We start from the raw sequence: 22,264 nt of genomic DNA on the forward strand, positions 1-22,264 counted from the left end.
AACTTAGTACACTTGAAGGTATTCTTGGAATAACCCACTTAATATACAATGTTTTTGGAGGAGCTATACGTCATTTTAAAGAGAAAACCCTAGGCTACAATTTGGTAAAAAACCTGTCACAATTGCTGTCAAAGTAGCCGAGTTACGAGCTGTCAAACTTTTGAAAACTTAATTATGTCTCAACTTAGTACAGTTGAAGATATTCTTGGAATAACCCACTTAATATACAATGTTTTTGGAGGAGCTATACGTCATTTTAAAGAGCAAACCCTAGGCTATAATTTGGTAAAAAACATGTCACAATTGCTGTCAAAGTAGCCGAGTTACGAGCTGGCAAACTTTTGAAAACCCAAGATCAACTCAGTTCAGATCTAATGTGGATTTTTAGTGAAATAACCCTATCAAGTCAGAATGTTTCTGGGGAAGCTATAGGTCGTTTTAAAGAGGACATTCTGAGCTACAAAATAATATAAAAAATTGTCACAATACTTGTCAAAATAACTGAGTAAGTAACTGTCAAATTTTTGAAAACTTAATTATGTCTCAACTTAGAATAGTTGAATATATACTTGGAATAATCCACTTAATATACAATGTTTTTGGAGGAGCTATACGTCATTTTAAAGAGCAAGCCCTAGGCTACAATTTGGTAAAAAACCTGTCACAATACCTGTCAAAGTAGCCGAGTTATGAGCTGTCAAACGTTTGAAAACTTAGGTATGTCCTAACTTAGAACACTTGAAGATATTCTTGAAACAACCCACTTAGAAGACAATGTTTTTAGAGCAGCTATACGTCATTTTAAAGAGCACATTCTAGGCTACAATTTGGTAAAAATCATGTCACAATTGCTGTCAAAGTGGCCGAGTTATGAGCTGTCAAACTTTTGAAAACTTAATTATGTCTCAACTTAGTACAGTTGAAGATATTCTTGGAATAACCCACTTAATATATAATGTTTTTGGAGGAGCTATACGTGATTTTAAAGAGCAAACCCTAGGCTATAATTTGGTAAAAAACCTGTCACAATACCTGTCAAAGTAGCCGAGTTACGAGCTGTCAAACTTTTGAAAACTTAGGTATGTCCTAACTTAGAACACTTGAAGATATTCTTGAAACAACCCACTTAGAAGACAATGTTTTTCGAGCAGCTATACGTCATTTTAAAGAGCACATTCGAGGCTACAATTTGGTAAAAAACATGTCACAATTGCTGTCAAAGTGGCCGAGTTACGAGCTGTCAAACTTTTGAAAACCTAGTATCAGTATCTCGCTAACAAAGCATTTTCGGACACAACTTTCTGCTTAAAATCCAACTCCCTATATATATTCAAAGTTTCTGTTAACTTCTACAGAGAATTGCACTGTAAAGCCCTGAAACTGAACAGTTTTAAATGGGACACCCTGTAGGTATTAGGTCTGTGTTACCTTTACAAACAATGGCGATACAGACCATTTTCCATCGTAGTAAAAACTAATATTTTATCTGCCCACGAACCACCCTGTATATGCAAAAGTAATTTTAAATTATCCGTCTCAATATTCTCTAAAACTGTTGACTCACCCTGTATAATGACCAATTTTGACTTTTTTCTGTCAGAGTGACATTTTTGACTTGGAACTGTCAGAAACACGCGTCGTTTCATAAAAAAAACTCTGTCAAACGCGTCGCGATGGAATCTTGAAAGTCACGTGACCACATTTAGTGTCAAAATGTTGAAACACAAAAAAATTTCTAAAGGTCACGTGATTGTTTTCAATTATCAAATTTACCTACAAAGGTCACGTGACTATTTCCAGTTTGTTTTTTTTTAATTTATGCGAAAATTTGAGTCAAACTCAACTTGTGTCTTTTCGATCCAATTTGAAGCCCTCTAGCGGTCAAACCGCCAAAATGGGTATTTGAAAACGTGATTTTAATATTTCTATGGATAGTTTTAAAAAAGAATTTTAATTATCCGATATGTCTGACATTGTTAAAAGTACACTACTTGGAAATGCTATTCCAGAAATAAACTGTACAAAGGAACGAAAGGATAATGGCATTGCGCTGAAAAGGACAGACAGACACTTTTCCTCTGCACCAAACAGATTTTCGTACATCTTGACATTGTTGCGTCTCTCTCGCAAAAACTTTATAATAACTTTGGAACGAAGTTTGCCGTTCCACTCGTACGGATCGCAATGTGCAAGTTTACGAGACTGCAACCTGTCCAAATAAATTGCCTTTTTTTGTCGAGCAGGCAACTCTGCTTTAAAAATAGTGTGCGATTGTCAAACTTATGTGAAATCAAACTACAAACATTGTTTTACCCTTCTAGTCCCAATGCAACCGACATTTCTATTTATATCTAGTATTGGCTGAGAATATCAATTCCGGATGCACAAAAGCGAACGGGATAGCGTCTTCGGATACGCTTTTGTTACTGGAAACTGCCAATGTCAGATGGTTTGAAAAAAAGTGATGGAAAAATAGAAGCGCAAATATGGCGTTTTCCTAAAATCTGCCCCATTTTGCCTCTCGTAAATCCGAAGGGGTAATTTGCAATTTAAATCGACTTTCGCGAACCTATTTTTAGAGGGGTTTTTGCATTTTTTCTCCCCCCCGAAACCGCACGATATGCAGCAATTTGACGGCGACGGAAATGGGGGCATTCCTCAATGAACCTCCAAAAACAACCGAGAAATTTACGTGCATCATCGTGTATAAGGAAATTCAAACAAAATTGGGATGACGTCAGATTGTCAAATGTTATTTTGATTATTTCAAAATTATTTTAGAGGTTATAGGGCAATGTTCTATATTCTTGGATGGTTTACGAGATTTGTAGAGACATTTAGCAATTTTTGGAAGTTTTCCAATAATATTTAGAAGACTATGCCATTTCCAACTGTTTTTCTCTCTGACTGTACTCAATTTGGTAGTGTTTTTTTAGGTTAATAGATAGGAAATTTAATGAGGATTCCAAAAATGTTCTTAAAACTATCATTTTCATACTACAAGTGGGTTTTACAGGCGATTTTGTCCTTGACTGTCCTTTCAAACTACGTTTCTAGCAGTTCAAATTTTGACACTGTTTTTCTAACTGACTATACTCGATTTTTTAGTGTTTTTTTAGACTATTGGATAGGAAATTTAATGAGGATTCCAAAAATGTGCTTAAAACTGTCATTTTCACACTACAAGTGGATTTTACAGGCGATTTTGTCCTTGACTGTCCTTTCAAACTGTGTTTCTAGCAGTTCAAATTTTGACACTGTTTTTCTAACTGACTATACTCGATTTTTTAGTGTTTTTTAGGTTAGTAGATAGGAAATTTAATGAGGATTCCAAAAATGTGCTTAAAACTGTCATTTTCACACTACAAGTGGATTTTACAGGCGATTTTGTCCTTGACTGTCCTTTCAAACTGTGTTTCTAGCAGTTCAAATTTTGACACTGTTCTTCTAACTGACTATACTCGATTTTTTAGTGTTTTTTTAGACTGTTAGATAGGAAATTTAATGAGGATTCCAAAAATGTGCTTAAAACTGTCATTTTCACACCACAAATGGGTTTTACAGGCGATTTTGTCCTTGACTGTCCTTTCAAACTGTGTTTCTGTTAGTTCAAACTTTGACACTGTTTTTCTCTCTGACTGTACTCAATTTGGTAGTGTTTTTTTAGGTTAGTAGATAGGAAATTTAATAAGGATTCCAAAAATGTGCTTAAAACTGTCATTTTCACACCACAAATAGGTTTTACAGGCGATTTTGTCCTTGACTGTCCTTTCAAACTGTGTTTCTAGCAGTTCAAATTTTGACACTGTTTTTCTAACTGACTATACTCGATTTTTTAGTGTTTTTTTAGACTATTGGATAGGAAATTTAATGAGGATTCCAAAAATGTGCTTAAACCTGTCATTTTCACACCACAAATGGGTTTTACAGGCGATTTTGTCCTTGACTGTCCTTTCAAACTGTGTTTCTGTTAGTTCAAACTTTGACACTGTTTTTCTCTCTGACTGTACTCAATTTGGTAGTGTTTTTTTAGGTTAGTAGATAGGAAATTTAATGAGGATTCCAAAAATGTGCTCAAAACTGTCATTTTCTCACTCCAAGTGAGTTTAACAGACGATTTTGTCGCTGACTGTGTTTTCAAACTTTGGCAGCACTTTTCTCCCTGACTGTACCGAATTTAGTGATATTTTTTTAGGCTATTGGATAGGAAATTTAATAAGGATTCCAAAAATGTGCTTATAACTGTCATTTTCACACCAAAAATGGGTTTTACAGGCGATTTTGTCCTTGACTGTCCTTTCAAACTGTGTTTCTAACAGTTCAAATTTTGACACTGTTTTTCTAACTGACTATACTCAATTTTTTAGTGTTTTTTTAGACTATTGGATAGGAAATTTAATGAGGATTCCAAAAATGTGCTTAAACCTGTCATTTTCACACCACAAATGGGTTTTACAGGCGATTTTGTCCTTGACTGTCCTTTCAAACTGTGTTTCTGTTAGTTCAAACTTTGACACTGTTTTTCTCTCTGACTGTACTCAATTTGGTAGTGTTTTTTTAGGTTAGTAGATAGGAAATTTAATGAGGATTCCAAAAATGTGCTTAAAACTGTCACTTTCTCACTCCAAGTGAGTTTAACAGACGATTTTGTCGCTGACTGTGTTTTCAAACTTTGGCAGCACTTTTCTCCCTGACTGTACCGAATTTAGTGATATTTTTTTTGGCTATTGGATAGGAAATTTAATAAGGATTCCAAAAATGTGCTTAAAACTGTCATTTTCACACCACAAATGGGTTTTACAGGCGATTTTGTCCTTGACTGTCCTTTCAAACTGTGTTTCTAGCAGTTCAAATTTTGACACTGTTTTTCTAACTGACTATACTCGATTTTTTAGTGTTTTTTTAGACTATTGGATAGGAAATTTAATGAGGATTCCAAAAATGTGCTTAAACCTGTCATTTTCACACCACAAATGAGTTTTACAGGCGATTTTGTCCTTGACTGTCCTTTCAAACTGTGTTTCTGTTAGTTCAAACTTTGACACTGTTTTTCTCTCTGACTGTACTCAATTTGGTAGTGTTTTTTTAGGTTAGTAGATAGGAAATTTAATGAGGATTCCAAAAATGTGCTTAAAACTGTCATTTTCACACCACAAATGGGTTTTACAGGCGATTAAACTTTGAAAAATGGTGAATTAAATTTGAACAGTTGTAAAAACTTAAATTGCAAAATACACGTCACGTGACGTTGAAAATGCAATTCTGCACGTTCGTGCAACACTGTAAAGGCCAGTTCACATCTGTCAAAATTAGTCACGTGACCTTTAAAATGTAGTTTAAAATTTAAAAAATTTAGTAAATTACATTTAGACTACTTTAGACAGTTGTACAAGCTGAAATTGCCAGAGACACATCACGTGACTTTGATTATGTCATTCTACAGCTTGCAACACTGGCAAACCCAACTGACACCTGTCAAAAACAGTCACGTGACTTGTAATGATGAAAATGTAATGTAAATGTTGATCATTTGGTAAATTAAACTTAGACAGTTGTAAAAGCTGAAATTGTAAAATACACGTTACGTATGACGTTAAAAATGCAATTCTGCACGTTCTTGCAACACTGTAAAGGCCAGTTGGCATCTGTCAAAATTAGTCACGTGACCTTTAAAATGTGGTTTAAAATTTAAAAATTTAAAATGAATGTCTCTTTTAAATTTACATTTACGAGAGACACATCACGTGACTTTGATTATGTCATTTTAGCACTTGCAACACTGACACCTGTCAAAAACAGTCACGTGACCTTAAAAATGTCGATCTACCCCTCGGTATTTTGTCAAAAAAAATCTGAACGTAATTTGAGAAGAACACTAGTCAACTCGACCCGATAGTCCACCTTCTGTATTCACAAAGTATTCTGTAAACTTAATTGCATTTTAGGAGTGAAAAATCAGTAGTTGTCTAAATGTTTTTTGACATTTCAGCTGAAAGAATACAAAATAAGGTTAATTTGCATTTTACGACGTTGCCAAAATGTTGTTAATATTGTCACAAAGTGGTATCAAACCGAAAGTTTGATTTTCAGCAAAAAGTGTAGTTTTTGAAGCCTGACAAATCAGTGTGAAATCTGTAACATTGAAACAGCTGACAACAAACGAATCCTTTCTATTTGAACAAAGAAACAATGGGTCGAATAAGTGGCAACACGGCCATTAGCCAAGTCATTGTTTGATTATACACAGCGTGACACCCACACAAATTTCATTGCCACAGTGGAACTAAACGAGTTGGTGTGACGACATCCTTATCTCGTTTAAAAGTGGATTTTCCATAATTTCCATACAAATTGTGATCAGGATGAGAAACTTAAATTACTAAGTGCAATGGCGGCCTACTATACGCTTCAAAAACATTCACAGTAATAAGACTCCCTTAATAAAGCAAATTTATTAGGCCCCCGGAGCCTGGATGCTGGGGAATTGCTACACCAGAAGGTCGCATTTAGTTAATGTATAAATGTGCGGCAATAAACAGTGTCGTTTTCCGCTATTAAAGGAAAAATATGTGGTTTCTTGTGTTGCGGCTTGCCTGCCTCCATTTTGGACGGGGAGCGACTTAATAAACACAAATAGCCAGGAGAGGGGTAGAAAACCATTTTTCACAAGCGGGAAAATCCCCAAATTACCCATTTCCACACTACAACAAGGATGTTTTAGTTTGCCAGTTAAAAGTCCAACAAAAAGGTTTTCAAACGAATGAATGTGGACAGCATCTACTTTACGTTACCTCTCTAGGAAAAGTAGACGTCACAACGGCAACGCTGATTTGTTTGACAATATGTACGTCAGTGTGACAGAACGAGCAACGTTGCCGGCCCAGAAATTTCGTACAAAACAAAGACAAGACGATTAATCTGCAAACACTTAAAGACGAAGAAAGAGAACGTCAATTCTAACGGGAAGTAATTACAAAACCTTAAGAGGTCTTTTTCCAGAGATAGACAGCTCATCAATCATTCCTTCGAGGACATCGACTAATGAGTCATGTACTGGATGGTAAATGGAGTGCGTTTTCATCATTAAAAGCGCCGCATTACTTTAATTAGGTTTGGCCTGGACTGGAATTCCCCTTTGAAAACATTGTCGGTGTTGCCATAATCTAATCTTTAGTACCGCGGGCAGTACCATGAAAAAAACGGCACTTAAGGCCGGTTGTTGACTTTGCTAATCTGTACAAACAAGTCAGGCTAGTACCGCGGTACTTTTCTTTAACGGGGCCGATGATGGATTGATCTGAACTAGTTAAAGTTTGACTCTCACTTGAAATCAAAAACTGTTGAATTGAATTTTGAAAATTTACATTATTTGGCAACATTGGTTGTCACAAATTTGTTTATATACTGTCATTATTAGAGTCCGGACAACTGTCAAACAGTTAAAAACCAAGTCTGGTCTCAAATTATTTTAAGCTTGCAGACCCTTGCAGATTCTAGCGCAGACTGTGTAAAGTTTGACAGTTTTGACGTTTGTGCTGTCACGTTATACTAGAAGACCATTTACTTAAACAGTCACGTGACAACTGTCAAAATAACCTTGAAACAGTTAGAAACCACGCGTCTCGTCTCAAACGCTATAAGTAACTGTGACACTTGGAGATTCTAGCTCAGACTAGACTATATTTCAATGACAAAGTATGGACTTTTATACGTCAATGGATAGCCAATGAAATGGGCTTCCCAGCAACATGCAACATTGGCTGATCAGTTAAATGGTTAGGCCTCTAGAGGGATTCAAAGTTAACCAAACTTTTCTAGCCAATTTGAATGCACTGTTTTGTTTAAACCTGAACAACTGTCTTATTTCAATGACAAAGTATGGACTTTTATACGTCAATGGATAGCCAATGAAATGGGCTTTTCAGCAACATGCAACATTGGCTGATCAGTTAAATGGTTTGGCCTCTAGAAGGATTCAAAGTTAACCAAACTTTTCTAGCCAATTTGTATGCACTGTTTTGTTTAAACCTGAACAACTGTCTTATTTCAATGACAAAGTATGGACTTTTATACGTCAATGGATAGCCAATGAAATGGGCTTTTCAGCAACATGCAACATTGGCTGATCAGTTAAATGGTTTGGCCTCTAGAGGGATTCAAAGTTAACCAAACTTTTCTAGCCAATTTGTATGCACTGTTTTACTTAAACCTGAACAACTGTCTTATTTCAATGACAAAGTATGGACTTTTATACGTCAATGGATAGCCAATGAAATGGGCTTTTCAGCAACATGCAACATTGGCTGATCAGTTAAATGGTTTGGCCTCTAGAGGGATTCAAAGTTAACCAAACTTTTCTAGCCAATTTGTATGCACTGTTTTGTTTAAACCTGAACAACTGTCTTATTTCAATGACAAAGTATGGACTTTTATACGTCAATGGATAGCCAATGAAATGGGCTTCCCAGCAACATGCAACATTGGCTGATCAGTTAAATGGTTTGGCCTCTAGAGGGATTCAAAGTTAACCAAACTTTTCTAGCCAATTTGAATGCACTGTTTTACTTAAACCTGAACAACTGTCTTATTTCAATGACAAAGTATGGACTTTTATACGTCAATGGATAGCCAATGAAATGGGCTTCCCAGCAATATGCAACATTGGTTGATCAGTTAAATGGTTAGGCCTCTAGAGGGATTCAAAGTTAACCAAACTTTTCTAGCCAATTTGAATGCACTGTTTTACTTAAACCTGAATAACTGTCTTATTTCAATAACAAAGTATGGACTGTTATACGTTAAGAAAATACAAAGTAAAGCTTGACAGTTTTGACGTTTGTGCTGTCACGTTATACTAGAACACCATTTACTCAAAACAGTCACGTGACAACTGTCAAAATAACCGTGTGAAACAGTTAGAAACCACGCGTCTCGTCTCAAACGCTATAAGTAACTGTGACACTGGGAGATTCTAGCTCAGACTGAGCAGAGTTTGACGTTTATGACAACTGTGATGTTATACACTAGAATACCGCTTACTTAGACAGACAACTGTCAAAATAATTGTCAAATCTCAGATACCGTTAGAAAACTATTCTAATCGGTGCTTCTAGCAGATCTAGCTGAAACTGAGCACACTGTGACATTTTTGACAGCTGTCACAATTAAATTGAAAATTTGAGGATTGACAGTCGTACGTCAAATTTGTCGTTTCTATTAGTGAGTAACAGGCTCACAGCCTGCTTGCTCTTTTCAGGACTGTATTTTCGCTCTATTTTTTGTAAAATTTCAAATATTTTTTCTCCCGCTAATGAGAAATTTTGTTATTAGTGGCAACACTGGTTGTTTTCTAAGTCATCAATAAAATGTACTTAAAAACGGTTGTTGACGTTGCCAATCTTTAATAAGCAAAGATGACGGTACTTTCCTTAACGATCTATGATAGGAATCCAATTATTTTTGATTAGATAAAGTGGGCGTATTAATAGAGTTTTAAATGGTGAATGGATTATAAAAGCATAACTTGACGTGGTGTCCAACACACGTAAACAACAACCTGTTGGGTTAGAAATTACCTTCGAGTTCAACAATTTTTCCTGCCTTCTTCAAAGCTTTGACGGCTTCGTCGTGAGTGGCCTCCCGAAGATCTTCCCCGTTGACAGACAGAATAGCGTCCCCCACGTACAACTGTTCGGTCTGATCGGCCGCCATCCCCTTGAAAATTTTACTGATCAAGATGGGCATCTTGTTCTCCCTGCCCCCCTTGATGGAGATGCCCAATCCGTTGTTCTCAGACTTGATCACCCGCACCAGTCTCTTTTGATTGGCCACCGAATCGGGCACGTCGGGAGTCTCGCACAAACCACCAGGAGTCTCAATGTTATTGTTCAATGTCCCGTTCAGGGTGGTCGTGTTCTCGTAGGACTCGTCCAGGGTGATGCACAAAAAGTCGTCTTCGAGGGTGACGAACACCCGGTACCACTGGCCGCGCACGTGCGTTTCCAACACGCCGCTACGGCCATAGTAACCCGGTGACGTTACACCGTCCACCATGCTGTCTAAACCGCTCATTTTCTTCTATCACATCGTTTTCCCCAGAGGTGCGTGACAAACCGTGTGGTACCGACGTTAAACGCACCTTTTGCACCGTACTGACGACGGGTACTCGCGTGTCGACCTGGTGGGTAACATCGTCAGACTGATGGACGACGACATGGTGCCCCAGGTCTCGGTTACGACGATGGGCTTTCACTGAATCAAAGCGCGTTTTGGGGGGCCCTTGCATCCGTCTGATACTTCGGCGCGTCAGGACCCTTGCGTTGTCATGGTGACGCGCGTCCCTTGGGGGTCGCAGCCGGGTTTCGATTTTTTTCAGCCCTACTCGCGCCATCTTCAGACTGATTCATGCACTCCACATTTCTATCCACTATAGATGTCTGCCCATTTCGTTTTTTTAAAACATTAATACATAATATACAGAGAGGATAAAATCATGAATATAAAGTTATTCTATTTGAAATTTATTTCTTAAAACATTTCATATTAAATGGTAAATATCTCGGAAACGTCTTAATTAAACGAAAATGTCTAGAATTTGTCGTAGAATCCAAAAAAGAAACACTATTTTGATAATATTTTAGATGAACTACCAAATTTTCAGACAGTAGACCACCCTGTATACTCTAATTTTCAGGCAGTGACGTAATAATTGTCGTTCTTTGTCTATTAGTTGTGAACTGAGCAAGACGGAAATTTGACGTTCTTAACCAATCGTTAAAGCTCGGGAAAATTCGGCGTTGGCGCTGCCGGCAACATTTTGGTAATTTGACAGTTTCTTCAAACTTTTCCCGTTGCAACTTAAATTTCTCGATTTTATGTTATTATTTTGTGTTAGTTGTATTAGTGCTTATCATATTTTGATGTTTTCGGTAACCGAAAATGTCTAAACAATACAGTGAGGGCGAACAGCGGTTGTAAGATGTTTCATGTGATATACAAAGAATTGCCGCTTACCTTACTTTGCAGGTTTACTGTAATCAAGAAAAATAACACACACAGTCCAAAATCACTACCAACACTAGCCTGCACAATTAAAGTAAAAAAGTAACGACACTACCGATTTAATTTTTGGGAAAGTTTTTATATTTTGCTTTTTCCCAAGCTTAACCGCACTCTTGCGAGGCTTGTCAACAACTGACGCACTGTCAATGTCAATTGTCAACCAATATGTTTCTGTCCTTTGCTAACCTGATGCCATGTTGCCGAAATGTCGTCTGTCTTAACGAAAACCAAACTTTTTCAATCACCGGGAATGTGGAAGGCTCAAAACGCAGAAAGTACGTATTTAGGTTAGGCATTCAATGAGAAAACAAACCTAGAGAGTTTACGTGCAAGACCCTGTATAATCTATATCAATCACGGTTGCCAAATTATCAAACCAAAACACACTCTGTATGTATGGAAATTGCATAACAATCATCAACCACTCTGTTTATGTCACTTTCTGATTCTTTTTGGAGTGTAATCTCAAAAAGTCAGTGGCGTACCACCCGCACCATTTTGATGGGATTTCGTAAGTAATACGCTACTGATAAGTTTTCTGATTTTTTCAAAACATGTTGCCTAACAACAAAAACAACATTATTTGCGTATATTACAGAGCTGTTATACACAGAGAGATCCGTCACTATATCATATTATATTAAACTCTTGCATCACTCTCTTGGGGGTATTATTGCTATCTCGCCTAAACCTTATAAACATGATTTGCGAAATAAATTTTTGTATTTTGTTGATAATAATTATTGTTTTAAGTAAACAATTGCGCATCACGGGCTGTGCAAAGTTTTTGTCCTTGCGGTTACGTAACTGTGAGTTTTTTGTCACAGTGGCGTTTCGTAACTGTACTAACAGAAAATTACATTTCTTGAGGTCAAATTCGCTTTAAAAAAATATTCAACCCTGATTGGATAATAAGACGCCACTGACTTATCGCGAGATTGTTTTTCTATTAAACTTTTACTAACCCACTGGGAATATAAAAGCGTGAAATTCTTTTCGATCTGGTGCAGTTTGTTTTCCACCACATTTTCGTAATTAGTTCGCTGTTGTCATGGCCACCACCAAGATGAACGGGTACCACACTGTATCTTTGACCAATGGAAAATCGAATGGCTATACCAATCACGTTCAGCAACTTAAAAACGATCCTGATCTAGAACAGAGGTAGGATTGTCTTTTATAAGACACACTGTATATTAAATTAAGTTTTTTTTTTTTTGATTCTTGACGTATTGTAGACCAATCAATATCACACTGTATTTCAACTGTTTTTTTGTCATCTAAATCTAATAGTCTAGATAATCTAACAGAATTGTAAGATAACTCATTAAAACAATTTACAACTTTCAATTTTAAGTATAAATAACTAAAGTTGTAGCAAATTTTATCCTCTACAAGATTGTGTTAAGGTGATTTTGCTTTTAATGGCCTCCTTAAAGAGTTACAACGCAAAAAGTGACTTGGTGCACCAAACTCCATTAATCCATTGCGACTGAGCGTAGCTCCATTATTTGTTGAGTTACAAAAAAGTGTAAAAAACAAAAGTTGTAGCAAATTTCACTACAAGACTCTATTAAAGTATTTTAGCAAAAATGTTGTAATCTATTGTCTGTCTGGTTACGGTTCATTCACCATCTGTCAAGAACTAAGTTCCTTGGGAGCTTTTAGCCCCAAAACGCATTTCCATTACAATTAAAGAATTGTTATCCATAATCCATTATTTGTGAAGCTACAAAAAAGTGAAAATAACAAAAGTTGTAGCAAACTTCACTACAAGACTGTATTAAAGTATTTTTGCAAAAATGTTGTAATCTATTGTTTGTCTGGTTACGGTTCATTCACCATCTATCAAGAACTAAGTTCCTTGGGAGCTTTTAGCCCCAAAACGCATTTCCATTACAATTAAAGAATTGTTATCCATTATCCATTATTTGTGGAGCTACAAAAAAGTGTAAGTAACAAAAGTTGTAACAAATTTCACTACAAGAAGTATTTTTGCAAAAATGTTCTAATCTATTGTCTGTCTGGTAAAGGTTCATTCACCATCTCTCAAGAACTAAGTTCGTTGAGACCTTTTAGCCCGAAAACGCATTTCCATTACAATTAAAGAATTGTTAACCATTATCCATTATTTGTGGAGCTACAAAAAAGTGTAAATAACAAAAATTGTAGCAAATTTCACTACAAAAAGTATTTTTTGCAAAAATGTTCTAATCTATTTTCTGTCTGGTAAAGGTTCATTCACCATCTGTCAAGAACTAAGTTCGTTGGGAGCTTTTAGCCCGAAAACGCATTTCCATTACAATTAAAGAATTGTTGCTATGCGTGGGTAATAACCGTTAGGGAGTTTAAAAACTACGACGCCTCTGAACAACATTAAAGTCATTTTACATTTTTCTTACATCAAAACCGGCTAATTGAATAATCAATCAATTAAAATAGGTTTTAATTACAAACACACTGAATATATTATACAGATACACGTACGAGTCACTGCTTGAAACCGTCGAGTACCTGAAAGTGCGGGTACCGTTCGAACCGGAAGTAGGCATTATTTGCGGTTCCGGTTTAGGTGAGTCAAATTAAGCAGAGAAATGCATAAAAAATGGTGTTTTTAGAAATCGACCCTTTTACAGGTTCCTTGGCGGAATGTCTGGTGGACCCTATTGAAATTCCCTACTCCACCATTCCCCACTTTCCTCAAAGTACGGTGAAAGGTCACGTGGGGTCTTTAGTGTTCGGCCACCTGTCAGGACTACCAACTGTATGTATGAAAGGACGGTTCCACTACTACGAAGGATACCCACTATGGAAATGTTGTATGCCCATTCGGGTGATGAAACTTTTAGGTTGGTGCTGTCGTTGTTGTTTTGTTACTTCCATATAAGCAATTTCAAATCATTTAGGAGTCACTCACTTATTCGTGACCAATGCAGCCGGAGGCCTAAACCCCAAATACAAAGTGGGTGATATAATGTTCGTAAAGGACCATATCAACATAATGGGCTTCGCAGGCAACAACCCTTTGCAAGGTCCCAACGATGAACGGTTCGGACCCAGGTTCCCCCCGATGAACCAGGCCTACAATCGCGACATCATCGCCTTGGCCAAGAAAGTCGCGCAAGAAATCGGCCTGGGGGATAAAATCCACGAAGGCGTTTACACCTGCATCGGCGGACCAAACTTTGAAACGGTCGCCGAGTTAAACATGCTCAAAATGCTTGGTAACTTTCTGGTAATCTCATCAGGTCTATTTTTGAAACCATCATCTTCAGGGGCTGACGCGGTGGGAATGTCCACGGTGCACGAGGTCGTCACAGCAAACCATTGCGATATGCAGGTGTTTGCTTTCAGTTTGATCACCAACGAGTGCGTGGTTCAGTACGAGGCTAAAACTGAACCGAGCCACGAAGAAGTCATCGACGTGGGGAAACAACGGGAAGGACTCCTGAAGCAGCTGGTCACTGAGCTTCTGAAGCAGGTGTTTCAAACGGGAATCACTAATATTAATGGCAAAAAGAAATAATAAGAACAATATTTGTCTCATTAACTCTAAGTGTATCTCTATAAGTTGTATTACACATATTTTAGGATTTTTAAAAATGGTATTATGTATTAAATAATATTTATTAAAGGCATATATTTTTTATGTATTTTACGAGTTTTTTTCTACCAAAATTGTTTGAAAATAGTGTTTTATATCTTGGAAAGTGCACTTTTTTGTTCAATCTTAAATAACTTATATAAATCTTTATTTAGTCTTTCAAAGTTTAATTTACGACTCAAATCGATTTTCAATGCCATTTATCATAATCAATAAAATGAATTCCTCATTTCATTCAAGACTGTATTAAAGTATTCAAGTATTCAAGACTGTATTAAGGTTGATTCACCATTTGTCAAGAACTAGTTCCTTGGGAGCTTTTAGCCCCAAAACGCATTTCCATTACAAATAAAGAATTGTTATTCATTATCCATTATTTGTGGAGCTACAAAAAAGTGTAAATAACCAAAATTGTAGCAAATTTAACTACAAGACTGTATTAAAGTATTTTTGTAAAAATGTTGTAATCTATTGTCTGTCTGGTTAAGGTTGATTCACCATTTGTCAAGAACTAAGTTCCTTGGGAGCTTTTAGCCCCAAAACGCATTTCCATTGCAATTAAAGAATTGTTACCAATTATCCATAATCCATTATTTGTGGAGCTACAAAAAAGTGTAAATAACAAAAATTGTAGCAAATTTCACTACAGGACTGTATTAAAGTATTTTTTCAAAAATGTTGTACTCTATTGTCTGTCTGGTTAAGGTTGATTCACCATTTGTCAAGAACTAAGTTCCTTGGGAGCTTTTAGCCCCAAAACGCATTTCCATTGCAATTAAAGAATTGTTACCAATTATCCATAATCCATTATTTGTGGAGCTACAAAAAAGTGTAAATAACAAAAATTGTAGCAAATTTCACTACAGGACTGTATTAAAGTATTTTTTCAAAAATGTTGTACTCTATTGTCTGTCTGGTTAAGGTTGATTCACCATTTGTCAAGAACTAAGTTCCTTGGGAGCTTTTAGCCCCAAAACGCATTTCCATTGCAATTAAAGAATTGTTACCAATTATCCATAATCCATTATTTGTGGAGCTACAAAAAAGTGTAAATAACAAAAATTGTAGCAAATTTCACTACAGGACTGTATTAAAGTATTTTTTCAAAAATGTTGTACTCTATTGTCTGTCTGGTTAAGGTTGATTCACCATTTGTCAAGAACTAAGTTCCTTGGGAGCTTAGCGAGTTTTTTTCTACCAAAATTGTTTGAAAATAGTGTTTTATAACCTTTAATTTACGACTCAAATCGATTTTCAATGTCATTTATCACAATCAATAAAATGAATTCCTCATTTTGCTACCGCAAAACAACTGAAGCGATAAGTTGCACAATATCAGCGACGTAAAAAATGTTTATTGATCCAAACAGTCAAGGGCAAAACGATTTTCCCAGACTTCCTCTTAATTTCAATGTAAAAACAGAGATAAATCAAGTGACTACACCCTGTATATACAGCTTAATTTAGAAGACAAGACATTTTCCGCTCAGTAAGCTCACAAAACCAATTAACTAGCATTATATATGATTAGGGTACTGTAACACACGACTCTAACGCAACTAATTGCACAAATTTCTACTACAATTCCAGTGTCTAAAACTAAACCAGCAATGAACAAACTGTGCCTTATTCTAGTTATTCTTAAAGAGTGCATTGCTGTGGGCAATGTATGTTTGGACGTCAACGATATCCTGTCAACCAACTGGATGCCTGGTACTCTTTTGGAAAAAATTGCTAGCGACGACGTCATTGCCAGCGATAACAAAACGGAAATTCTGGACGGGAGCATTAGCAACGCCCTACAAACGATGAACTTTCACAGGTCCATGATGAATCAGTTTATGTGTAGAAGTTACGTGGCCAATCAAATCGCTACGGAAATCACCAAAAAAACCACATTCAAGCGTAGGATAGGGGAAGACACAGAGGGTGTTCGCAATCAGTTGATGTCTGATGAAGGCTCGGCTAGTTACGAAACTTGGTTGCGCAAGTAAGTTTGTTTTTGGTTTTTCCATTTTTGTGTAAAGATGGAATGTTAATTAGAAGCGCCACTTTGGAAGACATTTTAAAGCATCTGAACCAACCGGAAGATCGAGCAGACCAGGACAAAATAAAAACCAAAGCAGATCAAGATTACCAAGGTATTCCAGATTATATGAACGAGGGTTTACCACAACTGTACGAACCACATCCCACCTCGTACAGTTTGGAGAAGGGTAAAGAAGGGAAGCTTGCTGATGTTTTCGAAATTGCCTTGACTGCTTTGGCCTACCTATCATTCGGGATGTTTCTCATACATTTAATTATGAGTATCTCGGCCATGGTAAGTTTAAATAAAACATCACTAATAAACTCTCATTTGAGTGATGGTTTTCAGAGCAACCCACCAACTACCACGTTAAGTTCAAGGATTGTAAACATGGCTTTACATAATGGTATTATAATAATAATATCACACCTCTGCCCCTCGTAATAAACTCTATATTCTAGTAGATTCCTATGAGTCTGACGAGTCCTTCAGTGGATCTTCTGGTGAAGATTACTCATCCAAGTAACCAAAATACCAAAATACGCAAGACATAAAACTAATAATATATTGTAGGTCAGAAGATGCGGAATCCACAAGATCTAACACCACAGAAGACTTATCCAGGGTGGTACTAGCCATATTGGACGCAGCAATCAGAGCTGTAGACCACAAAGGTAGAAAATGTCTTCAGAACGTGTTGTGTAGCATCAGCAGGCTGTCCATAAGGAGTTTTCAAGGAAAAACCAAATTGTTCTTAGGATTCCTCAGGTAATTTATCATAAAAGACTTAACTTAGGGTGTGATGTGTGGATTATTGGTTGTAGTTTTGGAGCAAGCTGGTTGTCCAATTTGTTTTCCAACGGGACTGTTACAAGGAAAGATGGATTACACGCCAGTATTCTAGGTTTTGGACAGGCAAACTGCGATAACGTATTTGTATGCAATTATTCGACCGAACATTAGAAAATAATGCTCAATTAGGGTAATAGCAGAAGGTTTGAGAGTTTAGTTACTGAAAAAACTAATAAAATTACCTATACAGTAAGCACATCTGTGGTACGTTCTTTTGAGGTAAATGAGTGCGCTAGAGTCTTTAGATCGGTCATTTTAGTAGAAAACTAGAAAATTTGTTTTAAAATGTTTTTCAGTAGACAGAAGTGGGGTTAGAGACACTGTAAATAAAAAAAATTTTTAGGTTGAGGTTAAGTTGTCTTTGCTTTCGCGTGCGTCACGTGACGTGCGTTGCAATTTATACGTTACACTCACGTGACCTAATAGTAGTAGAATTGAAATTTGACATATTTTGGCGTCCCTTTTAATTTTAGAAAATCAAAATTGATTTTAAATTGTATCATAGTTTTTTTAAAAGTATTTACTGTTTTGGTTAGTGTAGCTCGTTCAGGTAAGTGTACCTACACTATTCTAACATAAAATAAAGTAATTTGTGTAAAAATTTATTCCAAATCTTAAAAACCATTATTATATTGCATAAAACAATAATAGAACAAATTAACTGTAATCCATACGAGACATTTCTTCTAAATAAATCTTATTCTGCACAAAATTTCCCACAGCATTCAACTGTCTTTCCCAATCATAATAAAACCACTCATCAAAACTTTGCACGCTATTAAAAGACACTCCGTTTTGCCACAAATTATCGCTGCAATGCTGGAAATATTTGCCGTACTGTTGCCTGTAATCCCGTAAATGATCCACATCCATGTGACTCGAAGCTTTACTGGTACTTTGAGGATTCTTCCTGGGCTTTAAAACCTCTTTACCCGGCTCAACAGGCACCCATTCCATCACTTTAGCGTTGTCCGAATCGTAGTTTAATTGCACGTCCTTTTCCAACTCAAAATCGTAGTCTTCATCGTAAGTTTCTTCCTCTTGATGCAGATAATTCTTGGATAATTTGGGTTTTTCATCCACAGGAATCAGGTCCTGCCACCTGGGGGCTTGAGGTTGAATTTGCGATCGGTAAGCCAAAAGAAAAATGTTCTCTAAAGTGCTAGGACAGTTTTCTGGAGATTTTAGTGTTGAAAGGTACCGGGAAATGTCTTTAAAATTTTCCTCGCCACCTTCAACGTCACTAAACACTTTAGCCACGCTGTATAATGCTTTATTTTTGCAGAATATTTGTTCTTTACTCTGATGAGGTTCTGGTGCTGTAACACCATCTTCGGCTAGTTTTCTGAGCAAGGTTGTACCTTCGTTAGGATCTTCTGGAAGATCAAAGTCACCTGATGCCAGCTGACTGAGAAGTGAGTCTTCAAAAACTTGTTTTGGCTGTTTCTTTTTACTTAATTTTTTCTGTTGTTTTCCCTCTGTATGCTCAGCCAGTTGGGTTCGCACTTGTTTTACCTCCTCACTGTAATTATCATCCAGTATCGCAGACAAATAGTCTGAAGTAGAATTAAACTGGTACTGATCATCTAAAAGTGGGATTGTCATGGTGACACCCCCAATACACCCTAAAATGGTTTGCAACTGAGTGGTTTCCTGACCGGTAAATGCCAAATTCAGGCAGAAACCACTAGAACCAAACCGTCCGGCACGACCCATTCTGTGTAAATACGTGCTAGCTTTGCTGGGAATGTCATAATTCACCACCAAGTCCACGTTAGCAATGTCTATTCCGCGCGCAACTAAATCAGTGGTAACCAGAATCCTACACTTAAAATCCTTCAATTCTGACAGGGAATTGAGACGTTGGGTTTGGTTTTGGGCGGCCGACATTAAAACCGAGTTCCACCCGTTGCGATTTAAAAAATTACAAACACTTTCCGCCCTACTCTGATAGTTTGAAAATACCAAACATTGTACAAAGGACACTGAAGTGACAACTTTAAGCAACTCCTCGTTTTTCAGTTTGATCTGCAAAGCGACATTTGATGGAGTAGGCAACATTCGAACAAACTGTTTAAGACCAAGCAATAAAGGAGTATCCAGCTCTACAGACACTAAAACTGGACTATGCAAGTAGTGTTCTAGAGTTTCTTTGACTTTATCTGAATAAGTGGCACTGCACATAATAATTTGCTTACGACTCGGTAGAGCATTGTAGATTTCATTGATATCATCTTGGAAGCTGTCTTCAGTGAGTTTGTCAGCTTCATCAAGAATGAAAACTTTCACTGAACCAGTATTCAGGTTACCATCCTGTATCAGCTGTTTAATTCTTCCTGGGGTACCTACTGCTATATGGCAAGACTTGCATTTTGTTCTATCCACGTCTAGAGGTAGTCCTCCAATAAAACACTCCACTGTCAGTCCTAGTAACACTTGGAAGTCAAGCTAGTTTGTAAAATAACCTCAAGTAACTTACCTTCAAGAAACTGTCCAATACTCCTTAAAACCTCTTGAATTTGAACGGCAATTTCACGCGTTGGAGCTATTATCAGTCCTTGCGGGCCTGGTTTATTCACTTTGATTGATTCCAAGCATATAACAGCAAAAACTAAAGTTTTTCCAGTGCCTGACTTGGATTTGACGATAAGATCTGCACAAAACCGCTAAACTGTTTGCAATGTTGTTTGTAAGATGTTGCCAACTTACCGAAACCGCACCGTCCCACTGGTAAAGCCTTCACTTGGATAGGGGAGGCACTTTCAAACCCCGAAGCCTCCAAACCTTTGAGGATGTTCGCAGGCAAAACCATAGAACTGAACGAGACTTGATGGGTGGTAAGCACATCTGCGGTGCGTTCTTTCGAGGTAAATGAGTGCGCTAGAGTCTTTAGATCAGTCATTTTAGTAGAAAATTTGTTTTAAAATGTTTTTTAGTAGTAGACAGAAGTGGGGTTAGAGAAACTGTAAATAAACACAATGTTTTAGGTTGAGGTTAAGTTGTCTTTTCTTTTGCGTGCGTCACGTGACGTGCGTTGCAATTTATACATTACACTCACGTGACTTTATACTAGTAGAATAATATCATTGAAATTTGACATATTTTGGCGTCGGTTTTAATTTTAGAAAATTGTTTTTAAATTAAACTGTTTTATAGTTTTTTTTAAGTGTTTACTGTTTCGGTTAGTGTAGCACGTTCAGGTAAGTGTACCTACACTATTCTAACATAAAATACTAAGTAATTTGTGTAAACATTTATTCAAAATCTTAAAAACCAAAGTTTTTGATCCACTTTAGTCCAGTTAAGTGTCGTGAACGAGACTTGATGGGTGGTAAGCACATCTGCTAGAGTCTTTTTTAATAAGTCATTTTAGTAGAAAATTTGTTTTAAAACCATCTTTTTAAAACAATGAATGTTTTTCAGTAGACAGAAGTGGGGTTAGGAAAACTGTAAATAAACAAAATGTTACAGGTTGAGGTTAAGTTGTCTTTTCCTTTGCGTGCGTCACGTGACGTGCATTGCAATTTATACATTACACTCACGTGACTTAATACTAGTAGAATAATATCATTAAAATTTGACATATTTTGGCGTCGGTTTTAATTTTAGAAAATCAAAATTGTTTTATAGTTTTTAAGTATATACTGTTTTGGTTAGTGTAGTACGTTCAGGTAAGTGTACCTCCACTATTCTAACATAAAATACTAAGTAATTTTAGTGAAAATTTATTCAAAATCTTAAAAACCAAAGTTCTTGATCCACTTTAGTCCAGTTAAAGTGTCGCCCACTGGGCTGTACTCTAAACCAATCCAGTCTTCATAACCAATTTGCTTTAAAACATCAAACACATATTTGTAATTGATTTCTCCTTGACTGTCTGGCTCTCCCCTGTTAGGTGCTTGAGCCACTTGCACATGTCCTATGTAAGGTTTTAGGCCCTCAATGGTATGTGTGATATCCCCTTTGATTAGTTGTAAATGGAAAACATCTAGCAGCAATTTCAAATTTGGACTATTCACAGCTTGTATAACCTGAATTGCTTTTTCATAATTGTTCATATAATATTTAGGAATTGAGTAAGGGTTAATAGGTTCGATCACTCCAACAATGTTCTCTTGCTCCAACACTTTGGATGCGTACTTTAAGTTCTCCAGGTAGACTTTATCATGCTCTGGTGTAACTTAGCCATAATGTGTATTTTTCGAGCACCCAATCCTTTAGCATACTCAATTGTCGTGTGTAAATTGGCACGAAACTGGCTTTCTTCACCTGGTATAGCAGCGTGACCTAGTTCACCCTTGGTGACATCTCCCGTGAGGATGTTAACCAGCACCTGCTGGACTCCTGAACTGTTTTTCGCGTTCACCACCTCCTCTTTGGTGAAACCGTAGGGAAATCCACTTTCGACCGCTTTGAATCCAGCTTGTTGGGCTGCGGTATAACGTTCTAAAAACGGTTTTTCTTTGAACAGAAAGGACAGATTTGCGGTGAATTTCGACATGTTTGATGAAGCACTGTATAACCTAAAAGATTGCTTGAGATGATGAATTGTAGTGATAAGAATAAAACCTACCGAATTGTCAAGCTTAGTAAACAAATCTGAGTGTGTTTAATTAAAATCATATTAATAATTGTGAATGTCTTCCACCAAATTGAAATCAGCTGTTTTGTTTGACACTTTGTTTAAGCCACCAAGATGCCCAGATTTAAGTAATATT

The 22,264-nt window shown here is 36.8% G+C and overlaps 6 protein-coding genes across 12 annotated transcripts in view; 3 read left to right on the forward strand and 3 right to left on the reverse strand.

The window, feature by feature from the left end:
• Positions 1-10,266, reverse strand: part of Syn1 (Syntrophin-like 1) — a 36,841-nt gene extending 26,575 nt beyond the window's left edge. Inside the window, exon 1 of one of the 3 annotated variants that reach the window (XM_081988292.1) lies at positions 9,576-10,266. In XM_081988292.1, coding sequence (XP_081844418.1) covers positions 9,576-10,071 — 496 coding nt within the window. In that variant the 5' untranslated portion in view covers positions 10,072-10,266. The remainder of the gene's footprint in view (positions 1-9,575) is intronic. The other 2 variants (XM_081988295.1, XM_081988294.1) reach the window with 2 other exon arrangements.
• Positions 1-22,264, forward strand: part of LOC145734683 (uncharacterized) — a 133,852-nt gene that overhangs the window by 51,457 nt on the left and 60,131 nt on the right. The window lies entirely within an intron of this gene.
• Positions 12,052-14,714, forward strand: LOC145734748 (purine nucleoside phosphorylase). 2 transcript variants are annotated; one of them, XM_081988345.1, is made up of 5 exons: positions 12,052-12,225; positions 13,539-13,633; positions 13,680-13,910; positions 13,968-14,285; positions 14,337-14,714. In XM_081988345.1, exons 1-5 carry the CDS (start codon positions 12,113-12,115, stop codon positions 14,585-14,587), a joined length of 1,008 nt encoding a protein of 335 aa, XP_081844471.1. In that variant the 5' UTR covers positions 12,052-12,112; the 3' UTR covers positions 14,588-14,714. The 2 variants fall into 2 exon arrangements, with proteins under 2 accessions (XP_081844471.1, XP_081844472.1); XM_081988346.1 differs by having other exon boundaries at positions 12,054-12,225; positions 13,698-13,910.
• On the forward strand, positions 16,027-17,742 carry LOC145734740 (uncharacterized). 3 transcript variants are annotated; one of them, XM_081988332.1, is made up of 7 exons: positions 16,027-16,197; positions 16,256-16,655; positions 16,709-16,988; positions 17,043-17,100; positions 17,156-17,216; positions 17,268-17,462; positions 17,519-17,742. In XM_081988332.1, exons 2-7 carry the CDS (start codon positions 16,276-16,278, stop codon positions 17,655-17,657), a joined length of 1,113 nt encoding a protein of 370 aa, XP_081844458.1. In that variant the 5' UTR covers positions 16,027-16,197; positions 16,256-16,275; the 3' UTR covers positions 17,658-17,742. The 3 variants fall into 3 exon arrangements, with proteins under 3 accessions (XP_081844458.1, XP_081844455.1, XP_081844456.1); XM_081988329.1 differs by having other exon boundaries at positions 16,038-16,154; XM_081988330.1 differs by having other exon boundaries at positions 16,038-16,154; positions 17,159-17,216.
• LOC145734699 (uncharacterized) lies at positions 18,136-20,547 on the reverse strand. Its single transcript, XM_081988232.1, has 3 exons — positions 20,256-20,547; positions 20,026-20,199; positions 18,136-19,972 (listed from the first exon to the last, which is right to left on the reverse strand). The coding sequence occupies exons 1-3, from the start codon at positions 20,446-20,448 to the stop codon at positions 18,204-18,206; spliced, it is 2,136 nt and encodes a 711-aa protein (XP_081844358.1). The 5' UTR covers positions 20,449-20,547; the 3' UTR covers positions 18,136-18,203.
• On the reverse strand, positions 21,256-22,249 carry Gip (hydroxypyruvate isomerase-like protein Gip). The gene is given in 3 exon segments (XM_081988365.1): positions 21,256-21,723; positions 21,726-22,069; positions 22,120-22,249. Coding segments are annotated over 3 exon segments (834 nt in total). The 5' UTR covers positions 22,170-22,249; the 3' UTR covers positions 21,256-21,283.

The sequence above is a fragment of the Ips typographus genome, linkage group LG10, assembly GCF_016097725.1.
Source record: "Ips typographus isolate SLU linkage group LG10, UJ_Ityp_2.0, whole genome shotgun sequence".
Classification (NCBI taxonomy): domain Eukaryota; kingdom Metazoa; phylum Arthropoda; class Insecta; order Coleoptera; family Curculionidae; genus Ips; species Ips typographus.